The sequence below is a fragment of the Poecilia latipinna genome, unplaced genomic scaffold (genome assembly GCF_001443285.1).
Source record: "Poecilia latipinna isolate Pla-1442-1.1 unplaced genomic scaffold, P_latipinna-1.0 Scaffold368, whole genome shotgun sequence".
Classification (NCBI taxonomy): domain Eukaryota; kingdom Metazoa; phylum Chordata; class Actinopteri; order Cyprinodontiformes; family Poeciliidae; genus Poecilia; species Poecilia latipinna.
In genome coordinates, this window is record NW_015112984.1 from 174,513 (window position 1) to 192,576 (window position 18,064).

An 18,064-nucleotide genomic window follows, 5' to 3' on the forward strand; every position below is an offset into this window, starting at 1 on the left:
TTTAATTATCATCAGAGTAGACCGATGGGTTTTTACCACAAAAGTGAGGCGGTGCTTTCATTGATAACATGTCAATACAGCACAGGCCACAGAAATGGCAGCTTCACATGTGCCTGAACGACTTTGACAGCAGCAGCAGCACAAGTGAACCGATATAGTTTGACTGACATGGCGGGGGTGAGGCGATGTTAGAGGAGAATTAGAAGATCATTAGCATTCCATGACATTTTCTCATCCATCCAGAAAGCAGAGGCAGCCTGTAAACAAAGTGCCGTCGCGGAGCATGGCAAGGAGAAAAGGGAACAGAATGTAATGTAAAGCGGCATTGTTTGGCAGCTCGGATACCAGGTGCACATTCTAATGCAGCTCTACGGGGCAACCTCTGGCTGGCTGAAACAGAGGAAGGAGGCGATAAGGGAATGGACAAATGGAACATGCAGGAGGGTAATTGAAAGTGCCCGGGATTTTAAAGGCCAAATGCCACCAGGGGTTATCAGCAGCAAAAACAATCTGAATATTTTATGGGACTAACTTATTACCGGGACAAAAAAAAAAAAAAAGAGGTTAGTTGCGCTTCACAGAGGTTACACATAACAGAAGCGAGATCATAAAGGCCACGAGTAAACTTCAGGATGCATTTAACAAAGTGGAAAATTACTTAGAGGAGCAGCGTTTGGATTATTTACCCAACAACCTTCATGAGGGAAATGCTAGTCTATCATAGCTTCAACTCTGAAGCTATGATAGAGTTGTAGAATGTAGAATGAAAAATATAATTCCTTCAATGATATTTTTCTTTTAATGAATCTGGAGATACAAAAAAAAAAAAGTTCAGCTGCTGGATATTAGTGAAGAAGCTTACATCTCTACTCCTGTTATATCGACTTGATACAGTAAGGGCTTCCGCACTTCCCATATCTATGCCTTCTGTCACTTTTGTCAGCAGTTAAAACGGTTTAATCCGTTGTTAACAAGTTGTAATCTGCTTTTCCGAGCCGCCTTTAAACGCAACATGAGCGCTAAGACGCTCGCGCTGTGCAGCAACGACGGAGACCTGCTGCTGGGCAGATATTCAGATGCGTGTTAGAATCATGGCAGCAAAACAGCAAAACGCAAAGAACTTTGCACAGTTTTTCCCCCAAAACTAACCGACTGAGTTGAGTAAAGCTGTTGGATGCAGGTAATGTTAGCTTAAAGATGACTAGCCAATGTTAGCTAAAAGGGTGACTAGCCAATGTTAGCTAAAAGATGACTAGCCAATGTTAGCTAAAAGGGTGACTAGCTAATACCAATACAGCTCGTTAAGCCTGTTATGAAGTACAGGCTACTCATGTTGTCTATGTTCAAAAGTGGGTAGTACTTGTTCCATTCACTTGAGTAAGTTTTTTTGGAGAAAAGGTACTTATAAGAGTAGTTTTACTACACTGTACCTTTTTTGTTTACTTGAGTAATATTATTATTGCTACGTAGATTCATTTTGCCCCCCCTGTTAAACTCGGACTCAAAGCGAAAGAGCTGCAGAATGCAACATAATGTTTTTCTGATTGCCCATCACAGAGGTGCCAACTCCCAGCTCCGTCGTCGCTGAAACGCACAAGCATCGTTTTGATGGCCTGGTGTGCAAGGATGCTACATGCTCACGGTTAGCACACCCACACACCCCACGCAGCGCGCACGCACACATTCGTAGCCTTCACTAAATCAGTGGGCAGCCCAAGGAAAGCCCTGAGGCTAAAAGAAGACTGATGGCAAGAACCGCATCTCATTAAACGCTCCCACTGTTCCTCCGGGGAAGGAGATAGATAAACAACACAGCTGGCAGATTCCTCCACCACTGGCAAATAGAAAACTAACCTTTAAGGTGTACAGTATGGCTCTGCCCTAGGGAAACAAGTGGACCCACAGCAAAGGCAAAAACTACACTGAGAGCACTTTTTTTTTTACACTCTTCACCGCACTTTCCAATAATTTATGAATAGACAACTGCGGCATTGCCTTTTAATATCATCTTTTAAATATGAATGAGAAGGTTGAAGGGATGGGAAATGTTTACACCAGTCCACTTTACTGCAGTTGGATCATTTGAAAGGAGCACTGGCTGAAATTAAAACGGTAATGATTTACAGGTGGGCTGACCTTGTTGTCAACAGCAGCGCAATGGTTCAATGTAATGTTTCCCAAGCTGCTCCGTCTGTGTGAGATACACCAATATTTAAACGTGTCACCATAATGGCGTTTACAGTGCCAGTACTTTGTCTAAAAGTAATTAACTTAGCGTTGATTGTTTATTTGTATTATGTCTTTGTGTTGCTCTATCTCACTCTATCTCTTTTTCTTGCCTCACGGCTTCATCCTTCTCATATAATGGCAAGCTTTTAACATTTAAAGTGATCTTGGAGCTAAATAATTTTAATTCAGTTCTCCCTTAATCAAAAAAAAGTGTGACAAAAACATGGTGTCAGTGTTTCAATTTCTTGTGCGTTCTCTGTAATCCACACAGGGTCGAAATACTTTATGTCGGACATTATTGGCTGTTCAAACAGCTCAATTATACCAAACATTCGTCATACCTGGTTTTGAAATCGATAAATCAGGCTAGCATGAAGCCCCCCCCCCCAACTATTTTAAATAAACTGTATGAATTATATTGATAAAAATGGTTCAAACTTACAGCCACTACAAAAGCAACTTAGGAGATATTTGATGAAATATTAGGTATATTTTTGAGCCTGTATGCATAATTTTGAAAGTGTGGACAAAAGAAAAACATAATATTTGTTTTGGCACACTTTAATGTTTCAGATTCACAAAACTATAACTAGGAATAAAACTATTCAAACCAATCGGGCGGAAATCTCACCACCCCCCTTTTGTTAAGTCATGCCTTTACCGTCACTCTGGAAAGAGTTTGGTCTTCACAAAGAACTAAATACCTTAAAGCACACTTGCAGGTTCACCTCTGAATGGTAAAAGAAAGAAAAAAGTTTTCGAGTGGCCCAAAAGTCCAGGGTTTGTTTGCTCCAAACAGGAAGTTCATGCTTAAAATCTCTACATTATTGCTAAAGTAACAAGACTCAAATGTAAAAGTCTCAACCAGCTATTAGGTTTCCCATATGTTTTTTTTTTTTGGCTTAAGAAATTAAATTAGCATTTCAAAACATGTTTACAATCTGATCTAAAAAATAGATTTTTGATTGTCTTAATTATTTAAATGCTAGATAAAAGCAAAAACAAAAGAAATCTGCGAGGGAGCAGACAGGAAGAGAGGAGTTCAGATTAATGATTTAAAGTCCCAGAGGTTCGTATCGTATGCCCATAACGACCTTTAGCAAATGTCTGGCTAGATCTGCACATCCTGTGTTTTTGAATAAGTCGGCCTGCTGAAAGTTCAACAAGGCTTTTGTTTCTCAAAAATGTTTTTAGGAATACCATTTTATTTCATCTTTGTTGGCTTTCCACCATCTTATCTGCTATTTTAGACTCATTTTTGAACTTACTAATCACAGTATTGATTAACTAGTCCCATCTTTATCTTCCCCGGGTCATTAAAACAATATATATTTTAGACGTTTAGAATGCTACAAATTTTGTAATAAATAAGAAATATCCTTGTGAGCCTTTAGGGTTTTTGCTCAGGACGACTTATCTGAGAAGGAAGTCTGGTAATGTTAGTTTCAACAGGACTTTCTGCTCACGTTGCCAGTCTATCATCCAGCCTCTCTCAGGTGCCTGACCTTTCTGACCTTTGGATGACTCCCCCAAAGGGCTCCACACAAACTATTATCCAGTGTCTTTCCCTCAGATGTGTATTTCTCACCACAATAAAGTCCCAGACTCGCATCTCTGGGAGGAAAACTTGCACTCCTCACAAAAACCCCCCCTAAAAAACTAAACTCCAAACTTGGAGGTACTGTCAAAAGAACAATTTGCACAACACAAAAGCTTTTGTTTCCAGGCTTTTGAGGGGAAGACAGCTTGTCACTTTGAGAACGGCTCGGCTTTCTTTCTGTGAAACCACAGGGATGGAGGTGTCAGGCGCTTCCAGCTAACGGGGGAAGAATGGCTTGTGTTTAAGCATCAAACATAAGATGCATAATCAGAATTCGTGTTTATTTTATTTATTAAACTTCTTTTTCTTTTAACTGCATATTTGTTCAGGTCATATGGATATACAATCAAATTTGATCAAATACCAGACGATACTGCTGCAAATTAAAAACAGTTGTAACCCCTTTTATGACCAGTGGAAAACTTCATATTCTTTATATAATATGTAGCCTCGACGTTGTGAATTAGAGATTTTTAAAATGGACTTTGTTGGTCGTCTTTCAGCAGATCTTTATTCACATGAAATAAACCGATGTCGGTCTCGTTTCTCCACAGTCAGTAAGAAAAACGAAAAGGAAAATGTCCAAATGTTTTTTCCTCACGCTGTTAACCTCCTCAGTTTTTACCACTACATTCATTAGTTAATGTCAAAAAAAAAAAAAAAGTAATTATTCGCTCTAGCCACAGAAAACATGGCTCTGGCTTTGATTTACAGTACGCTTTCCGTGTGAGATTTATGCAACCTGCGATTCGTTTCCGTTCAGCATGTTGAGCCGAAACGAAGCGCAGCGTTTGCCAACAGTCTTCGGTTTCTATGCCAATGTGAACAGACTGAATCTCCTGGCAGAATCCCTGAGGCAGAGCTCTAGTTATTTTGTTACGTCTTCCACAGCGGTATTAAATTTCAGCATGGCAGTATATTGTAGAAAAAGTCCAGAGGTGGATGGAAAAAAAAAGAAAAGTCTCAAGTTTATCCCTCATTTCATCATCTAAAAGGTAACAGAAGTTTTTGGACAGCAGAACATTTTGTTGCCGGTTTGTACTTTATACATTATGTTCTGTATCTTCGATTTGCCACTTTAAAACTTAATTTTTTTTTGCCCTTCATTCTTGATTGTGTTAAAATTTCAGTTTAAATCAAAATCAACCTGAAACAAACTCACTCAAACTAAAAAAAGAAAATAAAATAAACTTCACAGCTTTTTTTTTTGGCATCTAGACCCTTTTGGATGAAGGACATTAGCTGGATCTGATGTTCACCTGGTTTTTGTAAGATAAAGCACTGACTCTGTTTTCATTTAAATTTTTTTCCTGCGATAAATTGTTTGCAACTTCCAGAGAATAATTATCACACGCACACAAACGGTCTCCCGCAAAGCAAATATGGCTTTTACATTTCAAACTGGATGACGTAATCCTTCTTGCATGATCACCAGGACGACCAAAAGAAATTGACTTTGATTATGTATACTGTACCAGTACATTTATCCGCCTTGTGAAACTGCATTGGCACAGACGAGGAACAAAAACTACAATTTAATTGGGTGTTGCTCCGGCTTTTCTCTAATTGTGTGTTTAATTTTTCAAAGTGGCGATTCTCGGCTGCGGCAGAACAACGTGGTGGGGAAAAGAACAGGAAGTCGTGCGCTAATGAATCGGTGATCGTAGAAGAACTACATACATTACAGTTCTTGAACCTAAAAATCATGTCTGATCTGCTTTCAGAAATGATTTTAATCATTCCCAGAAGCTTAAAACTTATTCTCTGGTGGTCGGTTGCAGCTGAAGCACAACTGGGGGGGAAAAAATTAGGGTTTTAGTTGACAAAGTAAAAGAAGGAAGCACACAGGTTTTATTAATGGTAGCCTTTAATTTTGATGCCTTATTCGCCTTGATTCGTTGTCTTCTGGTGACAAATGATCACAGGAATAAGTCCCTGAAGTTTGCAGAGCTTTCTATGCTACGTTACTGTGTTATTATTGAAACAAACAAATGTATTTTTATTAATACATCTCACTACAGCTGTGCTGCTGATACTGCGCTGTACCTAGAAGCTGCAAACACAATAACTTGCACATGACCAGCACCAGAAATATGGGAGATAGACAATGTCAGAGTGTAAAAAATCATGAATTTCGCCGTTTTATATTACTGCCATCATCAACTGATGTTCTTTATATAAACATAATCAACTACAGTATCATATTTTGGACTGGATTGGGCAGCATGCATCTAAATCAAACCATCAGACTGGATTTTTGTCGCGTTAGCTTAAAAAGCGCTCAGAGATAACATTTGCTGTGAATAATTTTGCTACGTGTTTCTCGACTCGTGTCGTGCAAAGTAACACTGAAGTGGCAACGCAAATAAAATATTTCCTTTCTTTATTTTTTTTTCTTCCATTAGTTGCAGGTATGGCACAAAATGGGTGATAAAATCCAAAGAAAATACAATGAGAAAGAAGCCTGATCATTCATACAACAGATATCAAGCACAAAACAGAGAAGAATGACAGGTCATCATTACAAGGCGTCTCCACACAGAACAAGATGAACAACGTCACTGAATTCACAGCTTCCTCGTGTCAAATTTCATTCTTCCAATCGTGTTTTCATGTCTCAGAAGGGAGACAGGAGGAGACGCTTTAGTTTATTATAGATTTTAGTATCTTATAAGCTGGAATTTATGTAAAAAAAAACAACAAAACACATATATGGCCTCTGCCTGGCCTGTGCTTCCTGATCAGAAAATAAAAAAACAAGAAGAGGAAAGCCATCGACATGTAGTAAGAGTCGCTGTGGCGGTGATGAGGCAGTTTACCGATCTGTGAAGCTGTCAGGCTGAGCGGTGATGGCATCAAATGGTGACATACCTCTTCTTCCTGACAGCGTAAAACAGGATATTGTGTCTGCCGCTCTCTCACAGTTCAGCGAAACGCACCGACTTTCATCCTGGACGTTTCTCTCTCCACCAGTAAAGTTAAACTTTCCATATTGAGGGGACAACTTGAATCTTAAAACTCCAATAATAGTAAAAAAATAAAAATAAATAAATAAATCATAGAGGGTTTGTTCCTTTTTGAGCCCTTAAGATGAGCTCATTGGTGTCTCACTAAAATGCTCTGCATTTTTTTTAAAATGACTGCGTTGTGTATTTCCACTCATTAAGGGCCTAAGGCTATAATTATATCAGATTTTTGTGGTTGGAGAAAGCAGATATTTACTTGAAAAGCGCAAAAAGAAAATGTTTTTCCCTCACTTCCTGACCTCAAATCAGTTTGAAAACTCACGTTTTGCTCACGAGTCGGCCTGCAAACCCGACTCGGTTCTCGTTGGAGGAATTGGCCAAAAGTTCTGCAGGCTGTTGTGAGAAGCTTGTGGGAGGACAGCCAAATTTATGGCCCAGGTTTTTACTAGTATAAACCCAATTCTACCTAATTTTAGAGGAATATGTGCAAACTTATAAAAAAAATAAAAATAAGAATCTGAGAATCACTTTCGAAGCGGGAGGAAAAAGTTTGTTTTCTTGCTCTGTGTGTTGAAGTAAACAACACGATGTGTCAAAGCCCTTCTTAAGTTGTTCTGAAAATGAAATCATTTTCTTTCAGAAAGACGTGTTAGAGGTCGACATCGAGTCTTTAGACATAAAACAAAATAAGAAAAATAACTTGTGAATTGACAAAATAGTAATTGGGGGATCTCGTAAAAAAACCCAAAAGAAGCCACAAAGGGACATGTTTTCCTGGAACAAAACATCACTCTTTAAACTAAGTTTGTTTCAATGTGCACTTTATATTATTACAAGGTATGCACTTTTAGGAATTAAGGCAGAAATCCTCCTATAAATTACATTTTGTCCCACAGCGGCGTGTCATGGTTCTACACACATGGATAAATTTAATCACATTTACTAAAGAACTGGGAAATTGTTAGAACATATTTCATGTTGCAGTAATTATTTTCCATCTGCTGCCTACGAAAAAAAAGGGAAAAAAAAGGCTCCTGACAGACCTCATCCCTGTAATGCTGCGGTACCTCCAATTTAATGGCATTAAGGTAAAGCACTGGATACATTCATGCACGGTTTCATTTTCGATCGACGTTTTCTAATGTCAAAATAAGTAACAGATATTTGGAGAAAATAAATATATTTAAGACGGACCAGCAATGAGACTGTATGCAGTTTTTTTTTTAGTTTTTTTTGACAATCTTGGACCAAAGCCTAGCTGACAATAGGTTACTTTATCTCTCTTCCCTGGAATGAAAAAAATTGCTCTATCAGTAAAGATTATAAAACTGCATTATAGCAGAATAAAACAATTTACTGCAGCACGCCTGCTCTCCTCCACCAGCCAAATGTTATTGCCTTTTGACTGCAGTAAAAGTTGACTTGAATCACTTGTTTTCTACTGCAACGTAATATCTAATGTGTGACCAGCATAATGCAGAGGTTTGACCCAAACATCAGGTTTGTTTCAGCACAGCATTGTTTGTCCTTTCTGCAGACTGGAGTACTGTCATGTTTCTTCTTATTGCTTAAATTCTCCATATATTCCTACCAATTTGTAATGTGTGTTAGTCTTAAGGTTCAATATAGCTAAAATAATTGAATAGTTCAAGGAAAAAATGTCAAGATATTGAACTGAAGAAACCTGCTGACATATTAAATGGGTTAGAGCAAAAAGTAGATTCAAAGGGATTCAGTGATAACTGCAGTCTAAAGTTAATAAGCTGAAATATTGCTTCACAAATATGTTTTTTTTAAATCAAACATATGCATTTAATAGAAATTTTGAGATATGCCTTTGTTATGCAACCAGAAAACTCCTTGAAATCCAAGTCTGCTAATGGTATTAGCAAGTAAACATTGATGCTGTTTTGTGTGCAGCGTTGGAATACGATACATTTATTGCATCATATTTTAGTTGCATGCTGCATTTCAATTCTTGCTGATCCAGTCAATACGAGGGTGGAGCTGTACATTGAAGAAAAGGAAGAAATGTTTTTATTTTTATTATTCAAAGAGAAACCAAAAAACATACATGTCACAAATGTGATGGTGGAAAAAAAAAAAACACAAACCAAATGTATTTGCCACTTAATACTAACATCCAGTTTTAATTTTAAACAAAAACTAATGTCCTGCTTTTCATTTCTGAAGCCTTTTCACTTCCCACAGATTCGCTCATCTCTTTTTCATTAAGATAACTCATTAAAAACCTGTAAGAAGCACAAGTGACCCACATTGTTTATATATTCAAAGCCTATTATTTCAAACAATGGTACTTAGTCGGAGGTAGGAGGGATTTTCACTCAAACAGTAGATCAGGGCTCAGAGTGTAACCCACTTTTTACAATCACAACGCTCATGTACAAAGGCAAAAAAGAATGGCTTTAAATTAGCGAAATGCACCAAAATAGAAACGAGGGATATGGTGGGTGCTGCAGCGTCAAAAAAAAAACAAAAAAACTTTCATCTAATGAAGTGACTTAGGTCAAATGTAAATTTCCAGTTAGTCAAATTCAATTGAAAATCGGATGAGGTCTGTCACAGAGCTCGCAAGCTAACATGCTATTTCTTAGTGTGATAAAAATTGGACCGAGTGGAAAATATCCATGTCCTCCCTTTCAAGTGATTGCAAAAATAACTCAATGAACCCACAAATGAACTGACTGCCAAATTAAATCCAAATATCTGAAGTCTGGACAAACAGAAATTCATATTTTGTCCAGGCTCACTAACTTCCTTTCGTCCAGGAAAAAAAAAAAGGCAACTCAGAATTTAAACACTTTATTTTATTAAGGAATAAACAGACAAGATATAATGCATTATTTAACGTTTTGGAGGAGATGGTTAAAAGATTTTGTGGTTGTTGGAAAACTGCTTTTTCTCACTTGTTTTCAGTCGTAGGCTATGCTAGTAGCATGATACTGGTACCGGTAGAAAACAGTTTCCCAGAATGTAGAAATCACTCATTACCTAAAGGAATCTTTGAATCAAATGTTGAAGCATTTATGTTTTAAAAGGGGCTGTTGTGGCCATTATGTGCCAGTCTGGTGTACGGCTTACGGGTATGAAAGCATATATTTTTTAATAAACTCATACTGATACCAATAACAGTGACTTTGCATGGATACTTTGGCCCTTTTTTTTCTCCCTCCCATTAAATGAAGCAGTTAAAAAAAAAAAAAAAAAAAAAACTGAGTTCGTAGTTTTGGAGAAAACTGCTTCAAAGTCGTCATCAGACAAATCTTTTATGCTTTATGGTGCGTCAAATAAACTAGAAAGTCTGCATCATAAAAAGCACACGGAAAAAAACAAAACAAACAAAAACGTGATTTAGTAAAACATTACATCTAGTCAGAGTGTAAGGTTAAAAAACTTCCAAGAACTTCATATACATTCAGTGTGATCTGAAATTGAAAATGTCTAAAATAATAATAATAATAATAAAAACGAACAAACAGAAACATAAATCTATGGATAAAATCTTTGATAAACATATTTCTCTGATAATATCATACAGACCAAAACATTATTGTATGGATGCCCTGAAATGCTCGTCATCCTGCTCTGTTTTGCTTATAGCATATTTATCTTCTTTACATGTTTCAGTTTCTTATAACAACTATTGTACACAGCTTTATGCTCACACACAGACACACCCTACTCAGACTAATCCAGGCTTTTACTGAAGAGGCTACATATGTTTGAACCACGTCTGCATTCATGGAGATTTTTCATTTATGCTCTCGGCTGCAGTGGCGGCATTATAAATATGAACTATAAGTAGAAAATGGACAAAATTTCCTGTCGAACACGGACTTGGGTGACGAAAAGCCTGAATCCGTGAGAGTAGGCCCCACATGTGTTGAGAAATATAAAGGAATATTATATTGTCGAGACCTTAACTGTAGGTTGTGCTTCCCGTACTCCAACAAAAAACATTTATCATAAACCTTTGAATAGAACTTCTTGAACATTTACAAGTTATACATGTACCGAATTGGTTTGCTCCTTATGCTTCCGTCGGCTTTTGATATTTCAACAATGCAAAGGGAGACAACAAGAAGAGAAAAGGAAGTTTAAGTCACCTTCAAAAACAAAAGAAAAGAAAAAGAATTAAAGAAAGAAAGAAACAAGACACAAGTCCTCAAAAACCAGCAATGAACGGAACTCTTGATATTGTTGATTTCTTTTTTTGTTTTTATAATACATTTTTTAAAAACCCCGCTGGTTAAGGTTATGGTCTCAGGTAGATCTTCCGCAGTCAATCTTCACAGTTTGTGTAAAAGCAGAGAAACATTCTCGCTAGAGTAATAAAATATCTCGACTATTATTATGGTCACTATCCCTTTTTTTTATTTTTTTATTTCGATATTGTTCCATATAAATGGGGGGTGGAGACGGGTGAGCCGCGCCACCCTGGCGAGGAGCCAGCGGTCCCAAAGTTTTTACTTCCCTCCCTGTACAACTCCATGTTTTATTCAGCAGTTGCTCTTCTCTCTCTCTCTTTTGTTTAAAAAATACTCGCCCACAGGGAAGGAGGATTATGAGAAGAAAGTGGGGTATTCATTCCTTGAGATGTCTTTATCCACTTGCTTGATCTTCAACCGTCTTCCAGAAGAAGAAGAAGAAGAAAAAACAAATCCACAGCCTCACTGTTTCTGTTTTTCATCCACATTGCTTCTGAACGTGTGGTAGCCGATTGGCTGCCCCTCACGTTAAATAAGAAAAAAAATAAAAAATGCAACAGCTCAGGCATGTCACACACACACACACACACACACACACACACACACACACACACACACACACACACGCACACATGGAGTCACAGGCAACGGACTGTCCCATGGGGAATATAATCACTGAGCAGCTCCACCTCTGTACTCCCTGTGAGCACGCGTTGCCTTCCCTTCAGCACTTGTGGGGCGAAAGAAACGATAGAAAATAGCCCATCAAAAAGAAACATGAACAGAGACTTGTTCAATGTTGATCAACACTCAGGCTCACGATTCGGTTTGTAATCTGAAGGCACTTTTGTTTCATGGCAGAAAGTAAAGTGGCTTCTTTTCCACAGGCAGGCCACTAAACGGATCCCTCTCTCCCTCCCTGCCTGTTTCTTCTCTTCCAAACTCTTTTTGAACACATCTCGCTGCTTCTTTTTTTTTCCCCCCTAAATTTGAACTAGCTGTGTACAACTCTGCTGATCGTTCTGCCTTATTTTCTTTTTCCCTGCCACCACACTGTCCATTGGCCACTTGGACTCGTGAGCACAGTGTTATCAGATATGTAGGCAGCTACAGGGGAATAAGCAGACATAACTAAATGTTGTCAGATTCCAGGGTTTTCTACAGAAGAGCACCAAGCAGATGAAGAAATGCCAAAGTGTGGTGTGAGGCTGGGCTAGAGAGACAACAAAAACGGTTGCAATCGGCATCTACCGCAAGAAAATGAAGATAAAGATACACAAGGAATGGTCTGATTCCACCTACTTGAAAGGAGGGAAAAGGTATTCAAAATTCAAAAAGTCAGCATTATGTCTGTTCCGCTGCCATCCAAAGACTTTTTCCAATTCTCCGCAAAAAGGATGCTTGTGCTTCGCAAACTGATTTCCCTCAACCCATGTAAACTCCTCTTTCTTGTGCTCATAAAAATCATCCCAAGTCCTGCATCGAGGAGTGTTTTACATAAAAGAGGTCTCTTCAAATGGAAACGTAGCGTGTGTTCTTTATTACTTTTTGCCTCGTCTTGCTTTCACAAACTCCACCCCGCCCTCCCCCCCGTGGTCCATGGTCCTTCCAGGGACCCTGATGCTTTCAGTATGCATGAATCTTTGGTGATTGGATGCTGAGGGTATAGCTCACAGACGGTGGGTCTGAACTCTCTCCTCCGAGATGACGAAGAAAAGGGGTCACCTTTGACCTTCCAGGAGGGTCAGCACCAAGGTGGTGCAAAGCAACCATATATGGGAGGATGTGGACAGAGCATTGGCACTGATATCTAAACAAGGGGAACAAAAAGGAACTGTCAGCTTTATGCACAATACTGAAAAAGACTAAAGGACACATTTTAAGGAGTGTAATACAACATGGCTGTAACAGTAGCAAACATATTATAGCCTAAAATCCAGATAAATCACATAGTCTTATCCATGGCTATTCTGAGTTAAAACGAGACTTCCAGACTGACTATGCTAAACTGATCGTTTGCTAACCTTCTGTAGCAGCTAGCTGTGTTGCGAAGCTAGCTTGTATATAGTGACATTTAAAATAATTTAAAAAAAACAGTTTCCACAGAAAACTAAGTAAAAATATATTTCATTTTTTGATTGTCTAATACTTCTAGTGAGTAATTTTCAATATCTTTCAGCTGCTAGCATGAGGTACAACACTGGAAACTGCTAATAGCTTTTGTTAGCTATAGCTTTCTGTTTTAACAACACAAAAACATATCAGATATACATATACCTCTAATGCTTTACTTGTAAAGTATTAGATTTACAAGTATACTAACCCAAGTATTTACCTGTGTTAGATTTAACCATATTTGTTCTAAATAAAAATAAGTACCCTAGTTAGCAAGGACCTCGTTAAACTACCATCTATATACCATCTATATATATAAATAATAGTAAACTTTCCTTCTGAAACAAATACTTGATACCCCAAACCTCAAACTATTCTCTTTAACACTTAAACTTGAGTCTTTATCAGCTTTTCTGAAGCTTACTACCAGGATAACATGAGTGAGAAATCACCTCATTTTAGTTCCTTCTGAGAAGCTGCTCAATTTTCTCTCTTACATCACCCAAAGTCATGTAAGATTCATCATCTGAGATTGAATTCCATAATTCATAATCCTCTACCCTTAATCTGGGGGACCGGTCCTTTCACTTTCTATGAATTAATGTTGTCACTACTAAGCACAATGGATCCAAATAAATAGGAACGTAAAATAAAAACAGTGCAGTAACAGCAGCAATGCATCTGGCAGTCCAGATTAGCTTCTGCTTGATTTGTGTTTTTGATTATTTTTCTGCCACTTAAATAAATGGACATAATAGATGGGCCTGCTTTTGTTTGTGAAATATTTAAGCTCAACTCTCTTTCCGGCCATGAATAACAAGAATTAAATCAAAGCACCAGCAGCAGCAGCAGCAGCGTTTCCCCGGCTGACGATATGACCTTGTCAACTGCCGGCCATTTTCTGCGGCCCATTTTCTGTTTTTGTCTTGTTTGTTCCTGAGGTGCAATTACTGCGCCCCACTCGGCCAGCAGCACGGCTATCGTTCATGTGATTACAACCTCGTTGCTGTGGCAACCATGTTCCCTCCATGAGAGGCTGGGCCGGCGCTGCCAACTGTCTGAGATTAGATTCTGTAAATCTCAAGTACGTCTGGCGATGTAAGCAGAGAATGTGGAGCTCAGATAGGAAGAAAGAAAGGTTGCCGGCGGGTGCTACTCACTGGGCGGTGGATCTCGACACTCCCCTTCTTCGAGCGTGATGTCGTCGATGGCGATGTCCCCCTCGATTCCTGGGCCCCGGATGCCTTCGAGAACAACCTACAGAGAGTAAAAAACAACTTTTATCATTACAGAAGGTCCCAGATGTTGGTGAAACAGTGTAAATAGTATCGAATTAAAATGTGTGAGCAGGTAACAGATGATTCAGTTACAAAGTACGGTACACCAAAACATAACACTTTGTTTCTAGTTCCATGTGCATCTGCAGAAAACAAATAATTTATAGACACAGGCAGAGACTCAGATAAAGGGCGCTCACAGGATTGATTACTTTTTTGTCTCACCTGGAAGGACGATGTGGGATGGATGCTTACTTTGGCCTGCTTCCACCGGTCACCTTGGTTACCACTTAGTGACCACACAGGAGCCTCTAAGGTCATTTGGCCCTTTTGCTTTAGAAAGGCATTAAGTTTTCCTGGGCGAAGCAGAGCGAGAGAGAGAGTGACAAGCTTTCTTAGGCTATGCATCACAGTGAAATAATACTTACTTTAAGTGGATCATTATTACTAAAACACCAAACAATCTTTACCACCTATAAGGTTTCAGCTGTGTGAACTAACTGTGTGGATTTTTGGATTTTTAGTCTGTCATCATTTCATTAAAATGGGTACAGAGATGCCCACACACAGGGCTAGACTAAATAAATAATAATAATAATAAAAAAAACCCCCCCGACTGCCTTGTTTTTATGCGTTTTCATTTGTTAGTTGGAATCCAAGCGAAGGTGTTAAAAAACAAGCAAACAATAAAATAAACTATCCAAGGGATGCAATTAGTCTGTTGTCTCTCGAATGTGCATTTTAGTCCAAGGTCTTCCTTTTCCAAACTCTAATAGCCGCGTACGCTACGAACGGTTTTGCTCTGTTTTGTCCACCAGCCCCCACAGCAGCAACACACTTTAGAGAAACACTAGTTTGCTCAAAACGTTCCACAAATCATCTCCGTGTAACAAGCAAAACTTAAGGCACGAGAACTTTATCAAGACAAAGTTGTTTTCCAAGACCGAGTGCAACCAAATGCAGAGTCGCTTCCATGAAGAATAAAACGGGAAACTAAATGAGGCACCAGCTGTGATCTGAAAGCTGATTTTACAGCCAAGTCAAGCAAGACATTTCACCAACAGTTTAATCGATTTTATTAAGAGAATCTGCAAGAACAGTAGACATTTTGTAATCTTTTTACTGTCAGGTTTCAAATTGGCCAGATACAAGACTATGATTATAAGCAACTAGTTTATTTGTGGGTTAAAATGATCCCTATAGTGAAGCATGGTAGTGACCGCATCATGGTATGTGAACACCTTTGCACTTTAACACTGAAGGATAGCGGAAATGAGCTTTTTGGTCAGAATTGAAGCCATAAAAACAAGATTTTTATTTTTCTAAGTGACAAATGAAAAAGGATCAAAACAGAGACGTGTGAAAGCTCCTCAATCTTGCTCCCACACACAAAGACTTGATTGTGTATTCAGGTCGCAGTCATTTGAATGGGAATTTAAGACTTATAATATCTTCTGCTTCCAGTCTCTTGAAATATTTATATTCTCTTGCACACAAAGCAAAGCCAAGCAGTGACAAAGGTTAAACTCGGGTCGTATGAATCGATGCATTTATTAGGTGTTGCAAGTGAATCATTATTCTGTAGCTAATGATAATCTGGTCATATTGATATTTATGGGTGACGTGTGTTGAGAATATATGTGGCTAAAGCAGGTTTATTCCCAGAGGATAAAAAAAAATATGGTTGGTTCCTTTTCATTTGAATCAAACTCTTTCCACTCAGTTCGGGTGATTTTTCCTAAGCCAAACCCGTAGCATTATACAGAAATACTGGCTCCTGTTGATACAGAAAACCCTACATGCCAGGTCTGAGCTGAAGCCTGCCTTCACAGAAACCTCCTGTCTGGCCTCAGGCTTTGATATGAAACTGGAAGATGATGACACTGAGTGCAACCACTTTACCCTTCCTCTGAAACACACCAATTGTGCAATTTATTTATATAATTCATTCTATTTTCCAAGCTGCATGTGCGAAAGCAAGCACTCTCCTTTTGTAGTCGGACCAGCAGGAGCGGCTTCCAAAGGTCCAAATGAGGTTAGCTTTAAAACCAACTGTGAAGCCCAACATGACCACTCCTTTAAGGTCGAGCGAGTCTTAAGTGTGGCGTATTTCTGGCTTGGAAAGAAGCATCTAAGCACTGGCGGAACCGGCGAGCCAAAGCTGCAGCAGCTGCAACGGCAGCCTTGGGTTTAATACATCTTTTCCTCAGCAAGGTGTCTCATTACTGCTAAAAAAAAAAAAAAAAACATATCTATGTGAGAAATTGAGGGGAAGCTACACTGTATGTCTCTGTTCATAGTGTCTCATCAGCACAGCGCACACTTTCCCCAACGACAGCACAATCTCCTGTGAGAGATGAGCTCCCGCACAAAACATGACCCGCGGTTTCATCTCCTGTTGGAGTGTTTAGGATGTAGGAGGTTTTCCTGCTGAGCAAGCGGGCTCACTTTTTCTTTGAACCCGTCATGATGTAGGTGGTTATGTCAGTGTCATCACATCCTGAACAAAAGGCGTGCGTTGTATACTCTTTGTTGTACCTGTTTTTTTGTTTTTTTTTCTTCTTTTAAATAGTACCTTTGGCAGCCTTGTGAACTTTAAAGAGATGCGAGACCTAAAAGATGTGAGTCTGGTGAAAAGTGAGCGATAGCTCCTGGAGATGTTTAATTACACACCGAAGACAAGAGAGAGGTGCAGTGAGAAGCAGTACCATCATACTTGCTAATGAAAAATAATAAAAAAAAAAGAGTTATTGCTACTAAAAAAGGTCAGGCTTTTGAACAGACGCACCAACTGTGCTTTGCTGGATACTTAATCCTATAAGCAGAATCCGATGTGGGCTCCAAAGTCAAACTTTGATGTGTGGCTCAGTAATTGAGTGTGACCTTGTCTCAGGTATACCTCCGCAAGCAAACTACGGAGGAGTTTCTTTGACGCCATGCCGCTGTTCTCCTCGGTGTGTAGGCAGCTCGCTATATTGACTGATTGTGGTTTTCAGCACGACTGCACCGAATCCTGGCTTCGACTTCCTTAAACAGAACGACCCAAACGCATAAAAACAGCAGGGTTGATAGAAAAAGCATAGATAGGAACTTTCATTGGATGTAACATTTAAAAAGACCTTCTACAGTGTTTCACAAAACGTTTTCTGGTTGAACTTTTTAACATTTTCACTAATATTATTAATATTATGAGCACAAACTCGAATGCATTTTTCTGTGACAAACCAAAGTACTCCAATGTAGCAAATGGGAAGAAAATGGTTTTCAAAAATATCTTACGAAATCACATTCTTTTGTCAATTCTTTTTGGGAAACGGATCAGAAAATTCAATGAGACTGAATGGAGATGAGTTTGTGAAGATCAAATGATCTCGTATTATGACAGCTTTTCCACCAGATTTTCTGAACTTTCACTGGGCCATTTTAAAGATACTACGGTTTAGGGTCAACATTCCTCTTTCCACTTTAGGTTCAAATTGTTTGCAGTATCCAACATATTTCCTTCCTACATTGCTTTGTAGTTAGCTCCATCCATCTTCAAATCATCTCTGACCAGCTCCATTGTTCTTGCAAAAGGCCAAATTTATAAAATAGTTGACCTCTAAAGGCAACCTGCTGCACTGTAGCCTACTGCTTAGGTCATCAGTA

At 38.8% G+C, this 18,064-nt stretch overlaps 1 protein-coding gene across 1 annotated transcript in view; it reads right to left on the bottom strand.

Moving 5' to 3' along the window:
- Positions 1-12,054: 12,054 nt before the first annotated feature.
- Positions 12,055-18,064, bottom strand: part of mdga2a (MAM domain containing glycosylphosphatidylinositol anchor 2a) — a 151,752-nt gene continuing 145,742 nt past the window's right edge. Inside the window, exons 17-19 of the mRNA XM_015036406.1 lie at positions 14,642-14,772; positions 14,300-14,396; positions 12,055-12,834 (exon numbers count right to left, since the gene is read on the bottom strand). Of these exons, the coding sequence (XP_014891892.1) occupies positions 12,746-12,834; positions 14,300-14,396; positions 14,642-14,772 (317 nt within the window). The 3' untranslated portion in view covers positions 12,055-12,745. The remainder of the gene's footprint in view (positions 12,835-14,299; positions 14,397-14,641; positions 14,773-18,064) is intronic.